Source organism: Amborella trichopoda, chromosome 10 (assembly GCF_054954075.1).
Source record: "Amborella trichopoda isolate Santa Cruz 75 chromosome 10, AtrichopodaSantaCruz75HAP2 v2.0, whole genome shotgun sequence".
Taxonomy (NCBI): Eukaryota; Viridiplantae; Streptophyta; class Magnoliopsida; order Amborellales; family Amborellaceae; genus Amborella; species Amborella trichopoda.
Window position 1 is genome coordinate 37883556 of NC_142345.1, and position 20767 is coordinate 37904322.

At 38.1% G+C, this 20767-nt stretch overlaps 2 protein-coding genes and 1 long non-coding RNA gene across 4 annotated transcripts; 1 reads left to right on the forward strand and 2 right to left on the reverse strand.

The window, feature by feature from the left end:
• The first annotated feature begins 87 nt into the window (after positions 1-87).
• LOC105420143 (uncharacterized) lies at positions 88-11275 on the forward strand. 2 transcript variants are annotated; one of them, XM_020663228.2, is made up of 2 exons: positions 88-3091; positions 11020-11275. In XM_020663228.2, the coding sequence occupies exon 1, from the start codon at positions 421-423 to the stop codon at positions 2665-2667; it is 2247 nt and encodes a 748-aa protein (XP_020518887.2). In that variant the 5' UTR covers positions 88-420; the 3' UTR covers positions 2668-3091; positions 11020-11275. The 2 variants fall into 2 exon arrangements, 1 of the variants encoding a protein (XP_020518887.2); XR_016042976.1 differs by lacking the exon at positions 88-3091 and adding an exon at positions 8633-9298.
• Positions 3200-7216, reverse strand: LOC105420142 (pentatricopeptide repeat-containing protein At1g11290, chloroplastic). The gene is made up of 2 exons (XM_020663226.2): positions 6516-7216; positions 3200-6321 (listed from the first exon to the last, which is right to left on the reverse strand). Exons 1-2 carry the CDS (start codon positions 7003-7005, stop codon positions 4208-4210), a joined length of 2604 nt encoding a protein of 867 aa, XP_020518885.2. The 5' UTR covers positions 7006-7216; the 3' UTR covers positions 3200-4207.
• Positions 11276-15349: 4074 nt separating the features above from the next.
• LOC148780208 (uncharacterized) lies at positions 15350-18569 on the reverse strand. The gene is made up of 2 exons (XR_016042977.1): positions 17819-18569; positions 15350-15841 (listed from the first exon to the last, which is right to left on the reverse strand). It is a non-coding gene; the product is annotated as an uncharacterized LOC148780208 (long non-coding RNA).
• Positions 18570-20767: the final 2198 nt, after the last annotated feature.

Consider the following 20767-nt stretch of genomic DNA (forward strand, 5'->3'; position numbering starts at 1 on the left):
ATAACCTGTCAAGATTTTGGTTTCTCTCTTACTTTGGGTTCTTCTCGCTGTAGGTTCTTATCACTGTTTCAGTTGGTCCTGGAATATAGCAGTACATTCATCTCTATCTCTCTCTAGAATTTGGCGCCTCTCTCTCTCATTTAAACATTTGGGTTCTTTTAAGTCATTCTTTCGTGGTCTATCAGTACATGCATCTCTCTCTCTCTCTGTTATTTAGGAGTTTGGGCTGTCTTGAGTTCCTCTTGATTAAATATAAGGGAAACCATAACGAGTCCTGGTATTTAGTAATACAGTAAACAGTAAACAGTAAAGAGAGAGAAACATTGCCAATGAGTCGAACCTTCTCTGTTCTCCTCAGGAAGGCACAATTAAGAGAGACAACTCCTAACGTTTTTGCCTAAACAAAAAAGATAAACCCCAATGGCGGCCCATCAACTGAGAGTGGCAGCAGGTGGGGGGAGCTTCCTCTTCTCTCAAAACCTGAAGATCACCAATTATACCAAAGCCGGCAGGCTAAGGGATGCAGTCGCATTATTTGAAAAAATGACCCACAAAAACACGGTTACATGGAATGCAATGATATCTGCATACTCTAAGAGTGGCAAACTGTCTGATGCTCGCAGCCTCTTTGTTCGTATGCCATCACGCAACATCGTATCATGGAATGCCATGTTATCAGGATACATGAATCATGGCCATGTCAAAGAGGCGTCCTCTCTCTTCGATGCCATGCCCATGAGAGACGCATACACATGGACTTTGATGATCACAGGCTATGCTAATAATGGCCAACTGGGTATGGCTAAGAAGCTTTTTGTGATGGCCCCAAATCACGACATTCCTTTATGGAATGCCATGGTCTCTGGCTATGCTAGAAATGGCAGGCTCACAGAAGCTCGAGAGCTTTTTGATACCATGCCTCAAAAGGATGTTTTCTCATGGAACACAATGCTTTCGGGATATTCGCGATATGGGGAGGCCAAAGAGGCTCTCTTTCTCTTTGAAAAGATGCCCCAAAAAGATGGAGTTTCATGGAATTTGGTACTCAATGCATTGGTTAGGGAGGGAAGTATGGACAAAGCTCACGAGCTCTTTGATAAGATGCCACACCGGAGCGTGGTCTCATGGGTCACCCTCCTTACCGGTTATGCACAAGCTGGGGATACTGAAAAGGCTCACGAGCTCTTTGAAACAATGCCCGAGCGTAATCTTGTGGCTTGGAATGCTATGATTGCAGGTTATGTTCATAATTCTATGATAGATGATGCCTATGAGATATTCTCTAAGATGCCGGAGCGTAATTCTCTCTCTTGGGCTTCTATAATAAATGGTTTTGTTCAGGTGGGTAGTCTTGTAAAGGCAAGAACTTTGCTAGAGAGAATGCCTTGTAAGAGCGTGGTTGCAGAGACCGCCATGATGGTGGGGTATGTACAAAATGCCAGAATTGAAGAAGCTCGCCATCTATTTGACTGTATAAGCTCTCCTGATGTTGTCTGTTACAACACCATGATCTCTGGTTATGCACAATGTGGGAGAATGGATGAAGCAGAGTGTATATTCAAAACCATGATTCATAGGGATGTGGTCTCTTGGAACACCATGATAACAGGGTACTCTCAAATCGGCAACATGCAAAAGGCTCAAAAGATGTTCGAAGAGATGAGAGAGAAAAATGTGGTCTCTTGGAACTCTGTGATTTCAGGGTGCACTCAAAATGGGCTATACATAGAAGCTTTAAATTACTTTGTGTCAATGCTGAGGTTGCATGAGAAGCTAGAGTGTGCGACCTATGCCAGTGTTCTCAGTGCATGCTCTGGACTAGCGGCACTCCAGTGTGGGAAACAAGTGCATGGACTAATTATCAAAAGTGGATATTTCCCTGATCTCTTTGTAGGCAATGCTCTCATAGCCATGTATGCAAAATGTGGAAAGGTTTCTTGTGCAGAACAAGCATTCCGAGAGATGGTTGAAATGGATGCAGTCTCATGGAATTCATTGATTGCAGGCTATGCATCACATGGCCTTGGAGAAGATGCAATCAAGCTCTTTGAGAGGATGCAAAAGGAAGCAAGCATAGCTCCTGATGAGATCACATTTGTGGGTGTGCTTTCAGCTTGTAGCCACTCAGGCTTGATTGATCGTGGGTTACAATTGTTTAATGGCATGATGAGAGATTATAATTCAGTGAAGCCTATAGCCGAGCACTATGCTTGTATGGTAGATTTGCTTGGTCGATCAGGGAGGTTAGAGGAGGCTTATATGCTCATTAAGAGCATGAAGATAGAACCAAATGCAGGTACTTGGGGTGCTTTGCTTGGGGCCTCTAGGGTTCATGGTAATTTGGATCTTGGAACATTAGCAGCTGAGAAACTTTTTGAGTTGGAGCCATATAAGACTTCAAATTATGTGTTGTTATCAAACATGAATGCGGCAGCTGGTAGGTGGGGTGAGGTAGAGAGGATCAGAAAGTTGATGAGAGAGAGAGGAGCGCATAAGCAACCCGGATACAGTTGGGTAGAGGTTAGAGACCATGTCCATGTCTTCTCTGTTGATGATGCCTGGCACCCACGAATAATAGAGATTTGCAAAGTGTTGGATTCACTATATGCTCAGATGACAGTGGCAGGGTACAAGCCAGTTCTAGTTTCTCTCTATGAATGTGGATGATCAACCTATCCACAACTAAACATCTCATATCTGTGATTTGTGTTTGTGTTCATGCGTACACAAGGTTCTGGGATTTTCAATACTAAAGTGAGAAATAGCTTTCCAGCATTAGTTGTGCGTTTTTTGAATCAGAGATGGTTCAGAAAACCATGGATATCATGACCAAATAATGATGCTATCACTTTGGGATGAATCATATCGTGGAAGCCCAATAACCAGGAAAGAGCAGCCATGGCATTCCAGGGACAAGAGCTCAAGGGACAAAAGCATCTTTAAAGGAACTAGCTATTCTCGGAAGCTTCATCCTTGCAACACCTGATTACAGAACAAGTGCCAAGCAATTACAGAACACCTATGGAACCTGTTCCACAATCTGGATCATATTAATGCTTTTGAAGCATATGTACTTTACATCCCAATTGAGGTATGATATGTTCACTTCCATTTTTTGTAATATCAATAAAAGAATGCAGTTAAAAAACAAAAAAACAGAAAATGATATGGTTGGTTACATTATATCCGAAAGTGGGCCTTTTGTTTTTTGAGAGAGAGTAATTAACATTGTGTTGATGTTGAAGAGAGTACAAGTACAAAAAATGCCCAAGAGGGCTGGTCACCGAGAGGGGAGACAAAAGAAAAAGAAAAAAACAGCAAACATAAACCACAACCATTACTTGATAAATGAAAACCAAAAACTGCACCAGACTAGAGGCGTCCAGTTACTCCATGGCTGCACCCATTTTAGCAAGATCGTCAGCTGTGCGGTTGGCCTCCCTCCAGATACGAGCCAAGAGACCTATGTACCCCTGCAGAGAATGTGAATTTCGTCAAATATGTGCTAAAGTCCCCAAAGGGGTTGTGCTAAGTGAGACGCCCAGTAGATAACATTCTTTGAATCCCCTTCAATGTTGAACGGCGGTGATACCGGCGTGATTTCGGAATATGCCGCTAACCCCAGCCGGGCCAGGGTTGCCCAAAGAGGAACCGTCGAAGTTGAGCTTGATAGAGCCCCTCTCTGGTTGTCTCCAAAGGACAGAACGGAGGATCTTGCGGGGCTTGAAAAAGAGGACTTTAGTCCAATTAAGGTGAAAATTGTGAGCCACCATCCCTTTGAAGTGTTTATCGTTGGAGGCCCAGAAAATAACCAAGCCTTTAATCATCCCCAAGATCTTGTGGTTTGGGGCGTAGGTCCCTTGGAAGATCCTATTGTTGCGTTCCTTCCATAGGGACCAAATGGTTGCCACCACCGTAGCTTTCCAAAGGAGCACTCCGGCTTTGGGCCAAGTAAAAAGCACGATAACTTAAAGAGATCAGGTCGCGAATGAGGGGTAACCCATACCCAGTTGAACAAAGATAGAATGTATTTCCAAAGGTGTGACGCCACCGGGCAGTGTAGGAAAAGGTAGGTGATCAATTGTTTCTTCGTCCGAGAAGCATATCACACATCTATTTGGTAACTGGAACCCTCTTTTTTGGAGTTGGTCGACTGTCAGAATCCTGCCCCAGAGGGCCAACCTTTTTACCCTGTTCTTATTTTGGGTTACCAGTAATCTTGGCAGGAACATACCCCGTGAACAAAATGATGGAATCTATTTGTGTCCCTTAACACAATCACTCGATCCTCAATCTTTGAAATCAGTTTCATCGCAGTATGACAATCCCCACAAACCCTAAGATTCTTCATGATCCGGAGAGGTGACCCTTTTGCAGTGCTAATAAGACCGAAGGCCACTGCTAACTTCTCACTATGATGGAGAAGCGAATACTCCTTTTGCTCTTGTTCAATATCATGAAGAACAAAATTTGTATCTGCCACATAACCCATTTCCTCCATCTTGATCTTGAGCTCCTCAAGCTTTGAATACACTTGTGGTGTTTGAGGATGGGACTTATCCTCTATCGCAAATCCATGGACTATGCCTCTAATCTCAATCCAACTTCTTGAAGGTTCCTTTTTTACTCCTTGATCTTTCATCATGGTTAGAACCTCTGCTTTTTTATCCCATTCACCCAATGATGCATAAATGTTAGAGAGAAGAGCATAAGTTGAAGGTTGCTCTGGTCTAAGCCTTAATATTTTTACAGCTGCTAATTTACCAAGCCTTATATCACCATGTATTTTACAGGCTGCAAGCAAGGCTTCCCATACAGGCAATTCGGGCTCAATAGGCATAGAATCTATGAATTTCTTTGCATCATTGAGCCTTCCAGCTCGACCGAATAAGTCAACCATGCATGCATAATGCTCCATTTTGGGCTCAAGCTCGTACGTCTCATGCATGGATTTGAAGTACCTGATGCCATCATTAACAAGGCCGGCATGGCTACATGCCACTATGACTGCAAGGAAGGTGAAGTCATCAGGTTGGAAGCCTTGATATTTCATATGCCTGAAAAGGGCAAGAGCCTCTTTTCCAAACCCATGTTGCGAAAACCCTGCAATTATGGCATTCCATGTGACAATGTCCTTATGGGGCATGCATTCGAATAGCCCATATGAATCGTGTATGCATCCACATTTAGCATACATGGTAACAAGAGCATTCTCCACTGAGATGTTCATTTGGAGCCCTGTTTTTATCGCCCATGTATGTATTTGGCCACCTGACCCATGGGTGGCTATGGTGGCACATGCCCTCAATGCACCAGTTATGCTAAACATATCAGGTTTTAGTCCCATTCGAATCATGCAGCGAAAATGTATGAGAGCTTCTTCCCCATACCCATTCTGTACATAGCATGCGAGCATGGCAGTCCAGGAAATGACATCCTGAACATGCATCATATCAAACATAGTAGATGCCTTTTGAACCTCAGCACATTTCGCATACATGGTAATTAAGGAATTTCGAACTGAGATATCTGATATGAAGCCTTTCCTTATTGCATAAGCATGGAGTTCTTTACCAGCTTTTGAGGCTTTGAGACCAGAGCAAGCCCCAAGAACAGCGGCGATAGCAAAAGAGTCTATCTTCATGTTCTCATCTATCATGCCATGGAACATTATCATGGCATCATGGTCAAAACCATTTTGTGCATATGCTACAAGCAATGCGGTGTGTGATATAACATCCTTGCTTTGAAGCCTGGTTGAAAGCCTAAATGCATCGTCCATGCTCCCACATTTGCCGTACATGGCTATGAGAGCACTCCCCAAAAGAGCATCAAGCTCCATGCAATGCTTCAAAATGAGGCCATGAACTTGCTTGGCCTCATTTAACATTCTTGGTTCATTGAAAATCTTTGCGAGGCTCACAAATGTAACTGATACAGGCTCGACTCCACATCGGAGCATGTCGAGAAAGAGATTCTTAGCCATGTCCTCTTGCCCATGATGGATCAAACCTGCTATCATGGCCGTCCAGTTCACCACATCTTTGATTGGCGCTTGAGAGAAGATCTTGAGTGAGTACTCGATTCTTCCGAGCTTCGCGTACATGTCCACAAGCGTGGTGGCTATAAATGGGTCCAAATCAATCCCAAATTTGATACAGCTTCCATGGACCACACCGCCCAGTTTGAGATTTCTTGAGATGGTGCAACCCTTGAGAATGCTACCAAATGTGAACTGGTTTGGAGCCATGGCTTCTTCTTCTACATGCATTCGCATAAAGAGCTCAACGATGTTTTTCATGTCGGGGATGCTTGCGTAACCTGAAATTAGTACTCCCTGGTTTCAGGTTTAGACTGAAAAGGATGGAATTTATGTTCTTGGTTCAATATGCTAGTAATTTCTCTTAGACTTTATCTCTGTAAAACTAGTACCTTCTCTCTCTAAGACAGTTTCTTCTATCTAAAGCCAATTGTCTCTCTCTAAAGAGGCCATGATGGGAAAGAGAGGAAGAAACCTGAAATCATGGTGGTCCAAGAGACAATGTTGCGATGAGTAGTATTCTCAAATACTTTCTGGGCATGATCGATCTTCGCAGACTTTGCATACATGTTGATGAGATTGTTGCAGAGGAAGGTTTCTCTCATGAAGCCACTTTTTATTATGTAGCCATGGATGCACATGCCATGAGAAAGGTTTTTTTTGCTGGTACAGCTCATTATCATGGAACCCAGAAAGTCTGAATTGAATGGCTGGTCTGAATTTTCACTCTCTTCTTCTCCTTCTTCTTTTTCTTCTTCCAGGATGAAGGACTCGTTCATCTTGAGAGAGAGAGTTGTAAGATGATCCCTGTTGTTGAACAGGGAAGGTGTTGGTATAGAGAGAGTGATGGATGGCTTCCATGTGGGAAGCTTATTGTGATAGATGATGTAGATTTTTGTAGCATGGCCATGCAGGTTGATAGAGGCTGGTGTTTTAGTCATACAAATGGCTTGCAAAAGTTTCATCTAGGCCGATGAGAGTGAGAGAGAGAGAGAGAGAGAGAGAGAGGAGTTTTATATCGTGCGTTTGTGAGAGGGGGGGGGGGAGTTTTAATCTTGTACGTGAGGGACGGAGAGAAGATTATGTATTTACGAAGGCCTGCAACACGTCAAACCTGGGCAAAGCCTGGTCCCCATATGCAGTCAGGCCTGGGGCAGACTGGTTTAGTAGGACTTGGCTTAAGCCTTGGCCTCGTCCAGGCAGGCTACAGTATCCAAAAAAAAAAAAATCAAAATAGAAAAAAAAAAAAAAAAAATTCCATGGGCCCGATAGTGCTAGAATATGGGTAGCAATGGACCAGAACCCAACTCGGTACTCAAGAGGTAAACCTTATCTGGGTTTAGATATGGGTCCAAAAATTGGACCCAGTGGGTCCAGAACTATTTTTTGGGTCACAATATATGAAATATATTTAAAGGGTGTGGTTTCTATAAGGTTGCAACCAGTGGTTTAAAAAACTAATCGGTGCCTCATATCAGACACCCAAAAAACTCATCCAGATCGGTGAATCAGTGATTCGGACAGTGAATCGGCTGAATCGATCGGATTAAGCCTTAAAAAAAATCTAAAAAAATTATTAAAATTCATTATAAATGTTGTTTTTTCTGAATCCAATATGAAATGGGGGTACTACGTTATTAAGTTTCATTTTTTTTGTCAATTTACGAATATTGAGATGTTCTTTCCCTGTATGAACTTATGTTAACCATTAAATTTACATCACAAAAAAAAAAAAAATCATAGAATTATCATGGATAAAGTATATAATCATACATGGACAAGAAAAATATGATCCTTGTTGTATTACCTTTTATTTTATTTTTTGACAAGAAATACTTGTTTTACTTTTTACTTTTTTGATGAGAAAAATAAGAAAATATCAATAAATAATTGTTGTATTAAGAAATACCTTTTATTTTTTTTTGACAAGAAATACTTGTTGTAGTACTTTTTAGTTATTTTTTTATGAGAAAAATAAGAAAATAACAAAAAATACTTGTTGTATTACCTTTTATTTATTTTTTGACAAGAAAAATAAAAAAATGATGGGTTTTTGGAGTGCCCGATCCGGGGCACCGATCTGTTTTGTAATTATAATATAGCATTATAATATAGTATTATAACTATTAATTATAATATAAAATATAATATTACATCAAAATAATTTAAAAATATTAGAAAAAAATTCTATATAATTTAAAAATAATTTTAATGTATATAAAAATAATTATATTGACATAAATTTAACATAATTATATTTAAGTTATTCACATAAACAAACAATAATTTCATATAACTATGTTAATTTTTGTAAATTATTATTCTTGTGGACATCAACTTCATGTAAAAGTAAACCGAATTGACAAAGGATCACTTTAGTTGACTAAAGATCACCCACACAAACCACGAACTTTATTAGATTGAGGTCACAATCATGTAGAACAACCCTATTAGCTATGGTGAGTGCTGACCCATTGCATGTAAGATAACAACAAATTTGTAAGAGGGTGTGGTTTGTACTTAAGGACCATGACTTTCTTGCTTGTAGTAGTGCGCCTGTGAGTTGTCGGCACGTGAGGCACTACCGTGCGTGCCAGAAGAAAAGGCACTGCCGTGAGCATCAGAAGAGAGAAAGAGAGTGCCGCCGTGTGCATGAGAAGGCACTGCCGTATATGCCAGAAGAGAGAGAGTGTCATCGTGCACATGAGAAGGTACTGCTGTGCGCACCAAAAGAGAGAGTGCCATCGTGCGCGTGAGCAGGCACTGCCGTGCGTGCCAAAAGAGAGAGAGTGCCGCCGTGCGTGTGAGAAGGAATTGCCGTGCGCTCCAGAAGAGAGAGTGCCACCATGCACATGAGAAGGCACTACCATGTGCGCCAGAAGAGAGAGAGTGATGTTGTGCACGTGAGTGACTACCGTGCGCATTAGGAAGCAGGAGACATTGCCGTGTGCATGAGATGTTGTCGTCTCTGTGGGTGCCGCCATGCGTAGCAGAATGTGGTGCCGCCGAGCTCAAGGGTCTCCCATGATTGTTTGCATGTGCCTAGTGTGCCAAGTGGCACCTGCATGTCTTTGTGGTGACACATGGCTTTTGCATATTGCCACATCTTCATTTTAATGATTATAAAACCCCTCTTCTCACCTTCCATAAGCCTTTGCTCTCTCTCTCTCACGCCCAACCCTTAGCCTTAAGAACTTGAAGACACAAACTATCCTTGGAGCTTGGCCTTTGGGGTGCATTGGGAATCCTTGTAGTACTGTAAGTAGATTCAAGATCCATATATCATGCTTAGTTTGAATGCATGTTCAATTTAATTGTTTAAGTATGAAATTGAGTAGAAATATGAATGTATTTGGAGAATCATGCTTCTGAAATTTAGTTATTTATGCATTATGTTTTCCAGAATTATGACTCTCCATTGGGCAGTTATTTAAGCATTGATAATACTTTGCTAACCATGAAATTTTTTGGGGAAATACCTCTTTGAGTATATTTTCAGAGGAAAAAGACCTTACATTAATCCCTCGTGTGATTGGCAAGTTATGAGACTTTTGTTAGAACATGCCAAATATGTGATATGAAATTCTCGAAACTTTACATTTTTTTGTATGAAACTCTTTACTGGCTAAATCATATCCACCAAATAAGTCCAAACCACTTTTAAATAAAATATCAGTGAGTCTACTTCAAAAATAGTTTGGAACCATGCCAAAATTTTCCGTGGTTTAGGAATTGTCTTTTTTTCTATGAAGACTACTGTTGTGATTGCAGGGAAATTTCAGAACAGTTACATGTTTTTGTATTAAATTGTTTACTGATCAAATCATATCCAAATGAGTCCAACTCACTTTTAAATGAAGGATCAGTGAGTCTAATTCAAAAATGGTTTTGGAACCATACAGGAATTCTCTTTGGTTTAAGAATTATGTCCCTTTTTCTATTAAGGTGTCACTGTTGTGATTGCAGGGAAATTTCAGAACTGTTACATGTTTTTGTATTAAACTATTTACTTACCAAATCATGTCCAAATGAGTCCAAACCACTTTTAACTGAAAGATCAGTGAGTCTACTTTCAAAAAGGGTTTTGAAACAATGCCAAAATTCTCTGTGATCTAGAAACTATGCTTGAAAAGGTAGACTATATTCACTTCTCAAACCAGTAAAGTAATTCGAAAATATTTTTAAAAGGGCTTTATGACTTGTATTTTGCTCTTGACATATATGTGTGCATTAAGGTATCCTCTGTGGTAGTAAAAATGCTTGATAATGAGATGGGCTCTGTTATGATATAAAAACATGTTGTAAGATATGTTCTGTTATGATATGTGTATATGACACACGTTATGTAGTGATAAGAATCTGCTCTGATAAGAATCTTTTCTAATAAGAATGTGCTCCTACAAGATTCTATTTTGATAAGAATCTGCTCTGATAAGAATCTGTTCCGATAATAATATGTTATGACAAGACTCTGTTTTGACAAGAATATGCTCTGATAAGAGTCTAATCTAATAAGAACGTTACGCCAACAGTTGAAATATTTTTTCCCTAACTTCCTATGATAGGATGGGAGTTAGGATGATTGTGTGTGTGTGTGTGTGAAGGTATTATAAGTGGATTCCCCCACTTGTCATTATCTTCCCTCCTGAGTGATGTTAGAAGTCCTGAGCAATAGAATTGGCTTGGCCTGATAGATAAAGCCTGATGGATAGAGCTTCTACTTCAGGAGTAGGCGAATTACGAGTGAGTTGGTTAATGCTTGCTAAATATTGCTTATGCTTATTATGCTTGTTGAGTTATAGTTTGAAGCTCGTGATGGAAATGTTTGATAAATGGCTTATTCATATGATATCTGCATTTAATTGCTCATCCCTGAAAAGAATCATTCACGACACATAGTTAGATATAATTGTAATATATGACATCTAGATCTACTTACTGGGCTTTATAACTCATTCATTTAACTTCCATCCTTGTAGATTGATAGCAGCAGGTCGAGGACAGGTGGCACGGAGACCACGACTTGTGGTTGGAGCCACGTTATTTCGCTAAAGTTCTGTCCATTGTATGTTTCAGAATGGCAGCTTGGCCTTACTCTTTTTGTTTAATTCTGGAAGTTATGTAATGAAATGGGGCCTTTGATGCCCGGAACTCTTTAGAAAGTCATGTACAGTGTATTTACAGTCTGAGCACTGGGTTGTCCAGCTTTTGTTGTACATGTGTGTGTTTGTGGAAGTTTTGTTTTCTTTGTGTTTTGTTTTAATTACCGTTTTTCTAAGGCGTTGGGCGCACTCCCACTTGAGTGGCATTCGCTACCCTAGATCACGATCCCGCACTCTGTTGCCCTTCGACAAGTACAGCAGGGGCCAGGGGCGGGGTTGTGATAATACTTTAATGATTTCGCATGCCTGCCGATGGGAATTATCCCACATCGAAGCCTTAAGGAAGGACTGCCTAGGATAAACTGTTTGTAGTGTTTGTGAGTGTTGTTGTTGTGTTATCGCCCTACAAGTGACGTGTCCTGTTATGATGACGGTTGACAACGCACACAAAAAATATGGCCCCCAATTTTTAAAAAAATTTCAGAGCTTACCCCTACCGGTTGAAATTGCTTATATCACTGTTGCTACTCGCAGCGAACCGGCGATTTATCGCTACGAATCACCGTTTCGCCTCTAAACACGCCAGATTTCCAATTATAAGCGAGAATCGGCATGACCGATTCCAGGGTCGAATCGGCCAATTCTGTGTCAACTCGACGATTTTTAAACCATTGGTTGCAACCTATGTAATTTTAGTGTAAAAATTCTTAAGATTATCGGAAAATCTATTTTCATATTTAATTATAAAATTTTAAACTCCAAAAATAGTTAAAATCTAGTAGATCTATAAATATATGAAAATTTTGAAAATGGACGATTAGATAATGTGTTACAACATGCAATATTTCTGGGACACAATCTTTTTTTTTTCATATTCATGCATCTCGATATCAAGATGATCAATTAGAGAGTTTTTCAACATTAAAACATTTATTTATTTAGATAGATTTTTTAAGTGCATCTTTTTAATTTTACATTTTAAGGTTGCAACCAATGGTTTAAAAAACGGATCGGTGACCCGGATCGGGCTTCCAAAAAACCGATCCGGATCGGCGAATCGGCGATCCGGATTGGGAATCGGGTGCATCGGTCAGAATAAAGCTTAAAAAAAATCCGAAAAAATTATTAAAATTCATTATAAATATTGTTATTTAGGAATTCAATAAGAAATGAGGGTACTCCATTAAGAATTTTCATGTTTTTGAATGAATATGCGAATATTGATATGTTCTTTCCCTACATGAACCACCATTCAGCATTTATTTTATATCACACAAAAGGATAAACATATAATCATCATGGAATAAATATATCAACATACATGGACTACAATAAAGCATAAAATTAGTAACATATGATCTAAAAATAAAATGATAGACGACGTTATTGTTCTTCTTGGTCACACTGGTGCCATTGATTGAATTCGTTTAGCAATTCATTGATTCGATCTAAAAACGAATCATCGATATTAGCAGGCGTCTGACTATTCTCAAATCCCTGAGTGTTAGTGTTTTGTTGTGTTCTCAATCTAAAATCCCCGAAGATTGTCTATCTTTTATGCTCACCTGCACTGTCGTGCTCATCCCTACATTGTTGCTGTTGGGACTCGATATGTGAATAATATGGCTGTGATAGGGTGGCCTCAGAATCATCATCTCTCTCATTTTCTCTTTGAATAATATGGATTAAAAAATAAATAAATAAATTTTCAAAAAAATCGATCATGGATTAAAAAAAAAAATCACAAATTTTCAAAAAATTCTATCATGGATTACAAAAAAAAATTTGATCATGGATTAAAAAAAAAAAATCACAAATTTTCCAAAAATTCTATCATGGATTACAAAAAAAAATTCGATCATGGATTAAAAAAAAAAAATCACAAATTTTCAAAAAATTCAATCATGGATTACAAAAAATTCGATCATGGATTACATAAAATTCGATCATGGATTACATAAAATTCGATCATGGATTACAAAAAAAAACAAACAAAAAAAAACAAAAAATTCAATCGTGGATTACAAAAAAAGAAAAAAACAATTCGATCATGGATTACAAAAAATTCAATCATGGATTACAAAAAACTCTATCATGGGTTACAAAAAAAGCAAAAAACAAAAAATTCAATCATGGATTACAAAAAAAAAAACAAACATTTCAATCATGGATTACCAAAAAAAAACAAACATTTCGATCATGTATTACAAAACATTCGATCATGGATTACAAAAAATTCTATCATGGGTTACAAAAAAAAAAAAAAAAACAAAAAATTCGATCATGGATTACAAGAAAAAAAAACAAACATTTCGATCATGGATTACAAAAAATTCGATCATGGATTACAAAAAAACAAAAACAATTCGATCATGGATTACAAAAAAATCGATCAAGTATTACAAAAAAATCTATCATAGATTACAAAAAAAAAAAAAAATTCCGTACGGGACTCGCCGATTCACTGTTCGGACTCGCCGATTCCGTACAGTGAATCGGCGAGTCACTGTACAGAATCGTCTGGTTCTCTCTAGAACCGGACGATTTCCGATTTTTTAGCCGATACGATCCACTTTTTGTGATTTTCGAGTCAAGCCGGGCGAGTCCGGTTCGACTCGGCGTTTTTGAAAACACTGATTGCAACCTTACATAAACTTTTTCAAGATTTAAATATAGTTAATATATATATATATATATATATATATATATATATATATATATATATGGAAAAAGATTTGCTACTCCCATTGGCGTATAAAGTTGAGGTGCGACCAACGGCTGCTTTTGAACCATCCGAATTCAACAGTGATGCGTTATAAAACTGCCAGACAGGTTCCTGCCATTCGTGCAGGGAAAATAGGCTTCTCACCCTCTCTCCTCTCATGATGAAGACGCCACTGCAAGCCTCTCTCTCTCTGTAGGAAACATTTGGCAGCGAACTCCTCTCTCCACTGCGAAAACCATCTCAGCGAGCTCCATCGCAGCAGCGCAGCTCTCTCTCTCTCTCTACAAGGCGCTCTCTATCACAGGGCGCAGTCCTCTCTCTCTCAGCTGGAGGTACATTTCTCGATTTTTCTGGAGGCAGAGCACAGGAAGTAGGGATTCTCTCTCTACGCATATTACTAGGTTTTTCATCTTTTTCTCACCCAAATTTCATGAAACAAGACTCATATTCAAGCTTATTTCATCCTCTCCATAAGCTCTAATTTTATTAAACCTTATACAAACCACACCCATTTTTAGTTTCGAATTTTTGGGGGTGTTTAATTGCTATACATTCAGAATAATTGCAAATACAAGCAACTATATGATGTCTTTGTGAACCATTTGTTTTGGAAATTACAGATGATCAGAAAGTTCTCGATTATTTTTAGACTTTTTTTTGTTGGGATTGTTTCTTGCTGCCTATCTGTGGTGACCCTTCAAGATGGAGATCTAAAGGAAATCCTTGTTGTATCTTGTTAGGGTGATGTGAATTAATCTAATAAACGAAAATAGAAAAAAGAAACAAAGAAAAATGCATAAAGATTTTAGTACATAATGCATTTTGAACTATATTCATATTTTTCCAGGACTAAAGGATCTCTGGTCAGTTCCAGAGAAGAGTGAGAAAGATCACGTGCAATAGAATGGATAGAATCAAGTATGGCTCTTCTTCAGAAAAAAAGAAAAGAAAAAAAAAGTAATTTATGAAAGTTATAATTCGATAAAGTGGTAGTATCACTCTTAATGAGATCATCATAGTTGTTTACAACTTGCTCCGAAGACTGTGGGTTGCTACAATTTGTTTGCAATTAGTTACAGGCCGAAATACAATGTCAACATTTCAAAAAGAATGATAATCAAAATTTGGGAGAGAGAATGAGTCAAATTTTGGGGTTTGTCAACGGGAACTATGCACTCAAATTTGAAAAAAAAGGAACTCTCTATATTCTTCTTAAGGAACCCTTGGCAGCACCACAACCGCTCCATCTCCAATCCTCGTGCAGCGCCAGGAACTTTGTATATTCTTCTTAAGTTTTTATTGTTTTTGTTAGTTTGGCAAAAGTGTGCAAATATGTTCTTGGAAATAAATATGTATCTTGCTTGCATCTCCATAAGTTCATTCATAGTATAAGTTCATCCTCTGCCAAAAACATTAAGATACCAAATCCCAATTGTTCACACTCTTTATGGTTAAAAGAGAGAAAGAGAGGAGAGAGTTGAATTCCATAACTATAACATAAACCATATTATGTGAACAAGTTGAATTCTACAATGGAAATAATTGCATCAGTAAAAAGGCAACCCCAAAATACTGTCACATGTTTCGAATAAAGACTACAAAAATAAAAAAGATGAGTGCAAGCAAGCACACATTTATTATACACAAAAAATATAATAATTATTGTAAATGCCCAATGGCACTGAGTATTGTATCATGGCCAACACTTCTTTCTTGATTGACCATGACACGTTCTTCTTATTCATTCATTGAATTCCATTGCTGTGTATTGCGATGCCTTATATTGACACTTTACACGGCGGTAACATATTCATCACACCACTGGAAGAACCCATATAATCAACACTTGTAGTACATCTTGATCGGGTTATTTGGGCTTGCCGATACTTTCGTAGCACAATCTATATTGCATTTAGGGCATTGCCGAGTTGTGTATCCTTGATTACTTGTAGAATGAGATGATATTGTTAGGGCCTACAATAATCGCATCATAAACACAATATGAAGGACAACATAACCATGTACTTCAAGCACATCGTAACATATTGCAAATATGTCAATGAACAAAGTACATTGAAAATGCAAAGATCATGGCAAATTCCAAATACAAAGATAAATTTGAAATTTTATACAAAATTGTATAAACAGCTACTCTAGTTGAAACATGTTGAATTCATGCATTTTAAACAAAATACATAGTGGAATTTTTTTTTTTTTTGACACTTTTATACAAAAATGTACTTGAGTGGGTAGCAGTGTAATGATAACCAAAGTTTAAACATAGCTAATAATACATTAGGAGACAGGATTATGAGTACAGTATCACCATTCAAGCATCACATATCACGAAACCTGTTATAGAGACAGACAATAAAAGCATGAACCATATCACAGATCACAGAAATCATAAAACCTATTAAACATTTATTTCCACTCAGCGAACATGTTATAGAGAGAGACAATAAGAGCAGAAACCATATCACAGATCACAGAAATCATAGAACCTATTAAACATTTATTTTCACTCAGCGAACCTGTTATCGAGAGAAACAATAAGAGCAGGAACCATATCACATATCACAGAAACCATAAAACCTATTAAACATTCCATATAACTCACCGAACTTGATTTAGAGAGAGACAATAAGAGCGGGAACCATATCACAGAAATCATAAAACCTATTAAACATATTGCATAACTCAGTAAACCTATTATAGAGAGAGACAATAGAGTTACATGATAATGAGGGGCTCTGTCTTTCATTTGTGGTAATTGTAAAGAATTTTAGAATTTTATACAAAATTGTACCTGAGTGGGTAACACTGAAACGATAAACAATCACTGTCTCATATAGAGGAGGGCACCTCCAGATCATAACAGCCAATGCGACCACCCAACTCATGGGTTTTTATAAAATTTCTAATATTATGAATATGTATAGTTACATATTTCAAAAAAAAAAAAAAAAAAGACCAACCAGGAAGTCATCCCCGCTATTGCATATCGTGGATAAGTCCCTAATGGTTCAGTCCTCCATCCATATTAAGTTGTCCTCTACATCATCTCCATGCATATTAAGTCGTCCTCAAAACCATCTGGGACAAACATAAGGGACCTTCAATTTTCCTAATAAACCAACCCAACAGTTGCAGCAATCATGTATGCAGGGCTCTTCTAAAAATGGATATCAAAGTATAAGGCCCCCACCAACTAAAACCATGAAGACATCCACACTTCTTTATTAGAGGCCACAACAACCCACAATTTCACACTACCGATTTCTTCACAAACTGATGAAATGACATACCTTGAGGAAACAAATCACCTTGCGAAATTCCCAGGACACCATATCCTGAGTTCGCAATCAATCCCATCTTTTCCAGAGCCTTCCTCCAAAGGTCAGCACTAAGTCACAAACAGCCCCATAAAGCACAATTGAAGACTTCATCAGATATCATCATATCATGTCAAGACTACTAAAAGTGAACCACTGAAAATTTATCCAATTCCAGAACCTAGCTGGATCCAGCTAAATAATCTCAATTAGATTAATTCACAACATCCTAACAAGATACAACAAGCATTTCCTTGAGATCTCCATCTTGAAAGGTCACCACAGATAGGCAGCAAGAAACAATCCCAACAAAAAAAAGTCCAAAACATTTGAGAAATGGTTCACAAAGACATCATAGAGTTGCTTGTATTTGCAATTATTCTAAATGTATAGCAATTAAACACCCCCAAAAAAATCGAAACTAAAAGTGGGTGTGGTTTGTATAAGGTTTAATAAAATTAGGGCCTATGGAGAGGATGAAATAAGCTTGAATACGAGTCTTGTTTCATGAAATTTGGGTGAGAACACGATGAAAAATCGAGTAATATGCGTAGAGAGAGAATCCCTATTTCCAGTGCTCTGCCTCCAGAAAAATCGAGTAAAATGTGAAGAGTACCTGTGCTTCTAGCTGAGAGAGAGAGGTCTGCTCCCTGTAGATAGAAGCGCCCTGTCGAGAGAGAGAGAGAGCTCGCTGCGGTGCTGCGATGGAGGTCGCTGCGGTGCTGCGATGGAGGTCGCTGCGGTGCTGCGATGGTTTTCGCAGTAGAGAGAGAAGGAGTTTGCAGCCAAATCTTTCCTAGAGAGAGAGAGAGAGGCTTGCAGCGGCGTCTTCATCATGAGAGGAGAGAGGGTGAGAAGCCTATTTTCCATAGCCTGTGCGAATGGCAGGAAACAGTGGGGAAATTTTAGAACGCATCACCGTTGAATTTCGATGGTTCAAACGCAGCCGTTGGTCGCAACTCAACTTTATACGTGAATGGGCGTAGCATATATATATATATATATATGAAAAAATCTTTGCAAAGCCTTCAGACCAGAGTTTACAGTGATTTCACCCCCACCCAATCGAATATCCGTTAAAAAAAATTGAAATGGAAGTCCTTATTAGTTGAAAACACTCCACGAAACACCTTCGATTGGCTCAAAACATTTCAAACCTCAAAATATTTCCTTTTATCTCTTTTTTTTCGTTTTCTCTCCTCTACGACATCCCTCTCTCTCCCTCTCTCTCTCTAAGGTGTCCCTCTCTCTATGAGGCTCCCCTCTTGGTTTGTGCTCTTTTCTCGTCTGCTAGGTGAAGTGAAGGGCTATTCTTTGTCGTTCGTCCCCTCCCCTCTCTGCGAAGCCCGAACACGGTCATCTCCATTGTCCTCCCCTCTCGTTGAGAAGCTTCGGTTCTGCCACAGACGCCACACACTCCTCTTCTGTTTAGGGCATCAATTGGGTGAGTGATTGTCTTGATGTTTTTTGCTCAAACCCAAGCCACAATCTAACCCTAATTCATGAATGTTTTTTTACAGTGGGTGAAATCTCTCTGTTACGCTTGTAGAAAACCCAAATTTTTTCTAAGAACCTACCCAAAACCCTACATTTTTGTCCTAACACCTTATGTTTTTTTACCCAAAACCCATCTTTTTAATGTTTTATTTCAGCGGTTAAAGGGATCCTACCTTTTTCCTCTCATGTGCTAACTCAATCAAGGTATGTGTGTTTTTTAGACCTTTTTACCCAATTTTCTTTTGAATTAAATCACAAAAATAGAGAAAACAAGGGTTAAATTGGATTTTATTACTTTGTTTTATCATTGATTCTGAAATAAATTTGAATTAGATAGTTATAAATGGGTTTCACTACACAATTTTTATTATTTGAATCTATAACTTGAAGAAGTTGCAATGAATACAGCTGAATGCCCTAATAGAAAACATAATGCATGACTTTCAATTGAAATTTTAATACAATTATTTGGTTTTATGTTATTCTTTTATTCTCTATTTCACAATATCACTTTTTCTTTTATTTTTTAAATAAATTTGGGTTCAATATTCATTTCCCTGTTCCGTGATTTTGTTATTGCGAATTTGAATTTGAATTTGAGAAATGGATTTTTTGGTCATATTCATTTAACTTCTTCAATGACATTCCAGCCTCCTACAGTAACATGTCAAAATTGTTGAAGTATATTATTTTGTTTTAGAGAATACATTATATCTTCTAGCCAACTCCAAACAATTGAGATAAGGTTTGGATGATAATGATGATATTATTTGTTTCTTTTTTTATTACAATGCACAACAATTATTAATGAAAAGTGTAATAGAGTATTTTATATCTCTCTTAATTTCTAAAATGCTTCCAAATAGCCATATATAATTGATGATGACTTGAATCTAGTATCATTGGTACATAGGTTATGGCTCCCTCTTCAAAATTGCACCTACCATGAGTATTTGGAGTAGGCTGCATATCTATTGTCCACTCGATGCCTATGGATTGAAACAGTGACTCTGTCAGAGTCATGAATATAACTCATGAAGATTTTGTCTGTAAGTATACATTTTGCACAATAGTATGCCTAGATGCATATATGTTGACTTTCTTTTATACAATCTGGTTCTCTGAGTTGTAGATCTTTTGGAAACTGCTTATCCTTCCCTCGTACCCCTGCTCCTGCTATGGTTTTGTGCTTCTGGTGCTTATTTGATATGTGTTGTTTATGACACTCATTTCTTTTTCTTTTCTTTTTTTTTCTGTTTTTAAATTGTGGTCATGTACCGTAAATACATGCAGAAGAATGCAGTGTAACTATGCTTGTTGCGGTTCTTCACAAGGATGCAGTGTTCAAGATACAACCCATGAATGTGCTCAACGAAAGGACTCTCAAAGGAACATTCGTTGGAAACTATAAGTCTAATTCTGATCTTCGATCTATAGAGAATATACACATCATATAGAGAAGTTTATCACACATTCAGTCTCATTCTCAAATATCAATAAGACGTTTGAATATGCTCAAAGGGGAAGACCTTCGCTGCATCATTCGAAAGGAAGAGTGAAACTTGAAGAAGTAAAAAGAAATAAATTACTTGTTGGTTGTGAAGTCAGCTCAATTGGGTTAACTTTTTTGAAACTTCATTTGTATCTGGCTTTTCCTATTTCATGAGGGGGTTTAACCTCCTTGTATTTTTCTAGTGGTTTATAAATGATTGTAATTGGTTAATCTTTCGTAAATGAAAATCTCTGGTTTTTTGTATTATTCAGTTTATGGTGTTTTTTTTTTTGAGACACAGAGAGAGAGAGAGAGAGAGAGAGAGAGAGAGAGAGAGAGAGCGAGAGAGAGAGATCTGGCTATCACCTACAATGAAACAATATAAGTTCATTTATTTGGTTGAGTCAAGAGAGAGAGAGAGAGAGAGATCATTCAAATCCAAGGCCCATGAGAGAGAGTTGGTTATCCAAAGCGGGAACATGATAGTTATAAAGCTATTATGCACGCCCTTTGTCATGGTAAACGGTAAGAATGTATCAAACGCTGGGCATAAAAATTAAAATAAAGTGAGAACTG

Coding starts and splice junctions, on each gene's coding strand:
- LOC105420143 (XM_020663228.2), top strand. CDS start 421: ATGGCGGCCCATCAACTGAGAGTGGCAGCAGGTGGGGGGAGCTTCCTC.
- LOC105420142 (XM_020663226.2), bottom strand. CDS start 7,005: ATGAAACTTTTGCAAGCCATTTGTATGACTAAAACACCAGCCTCTATC. Junction 6,322..6,515: donor TTGGACCACCATGATTTCAG/GTTTCTTCCTCT, acceptor TACTAATTTCAG/GTTACGCAAGCATCCCCGAC.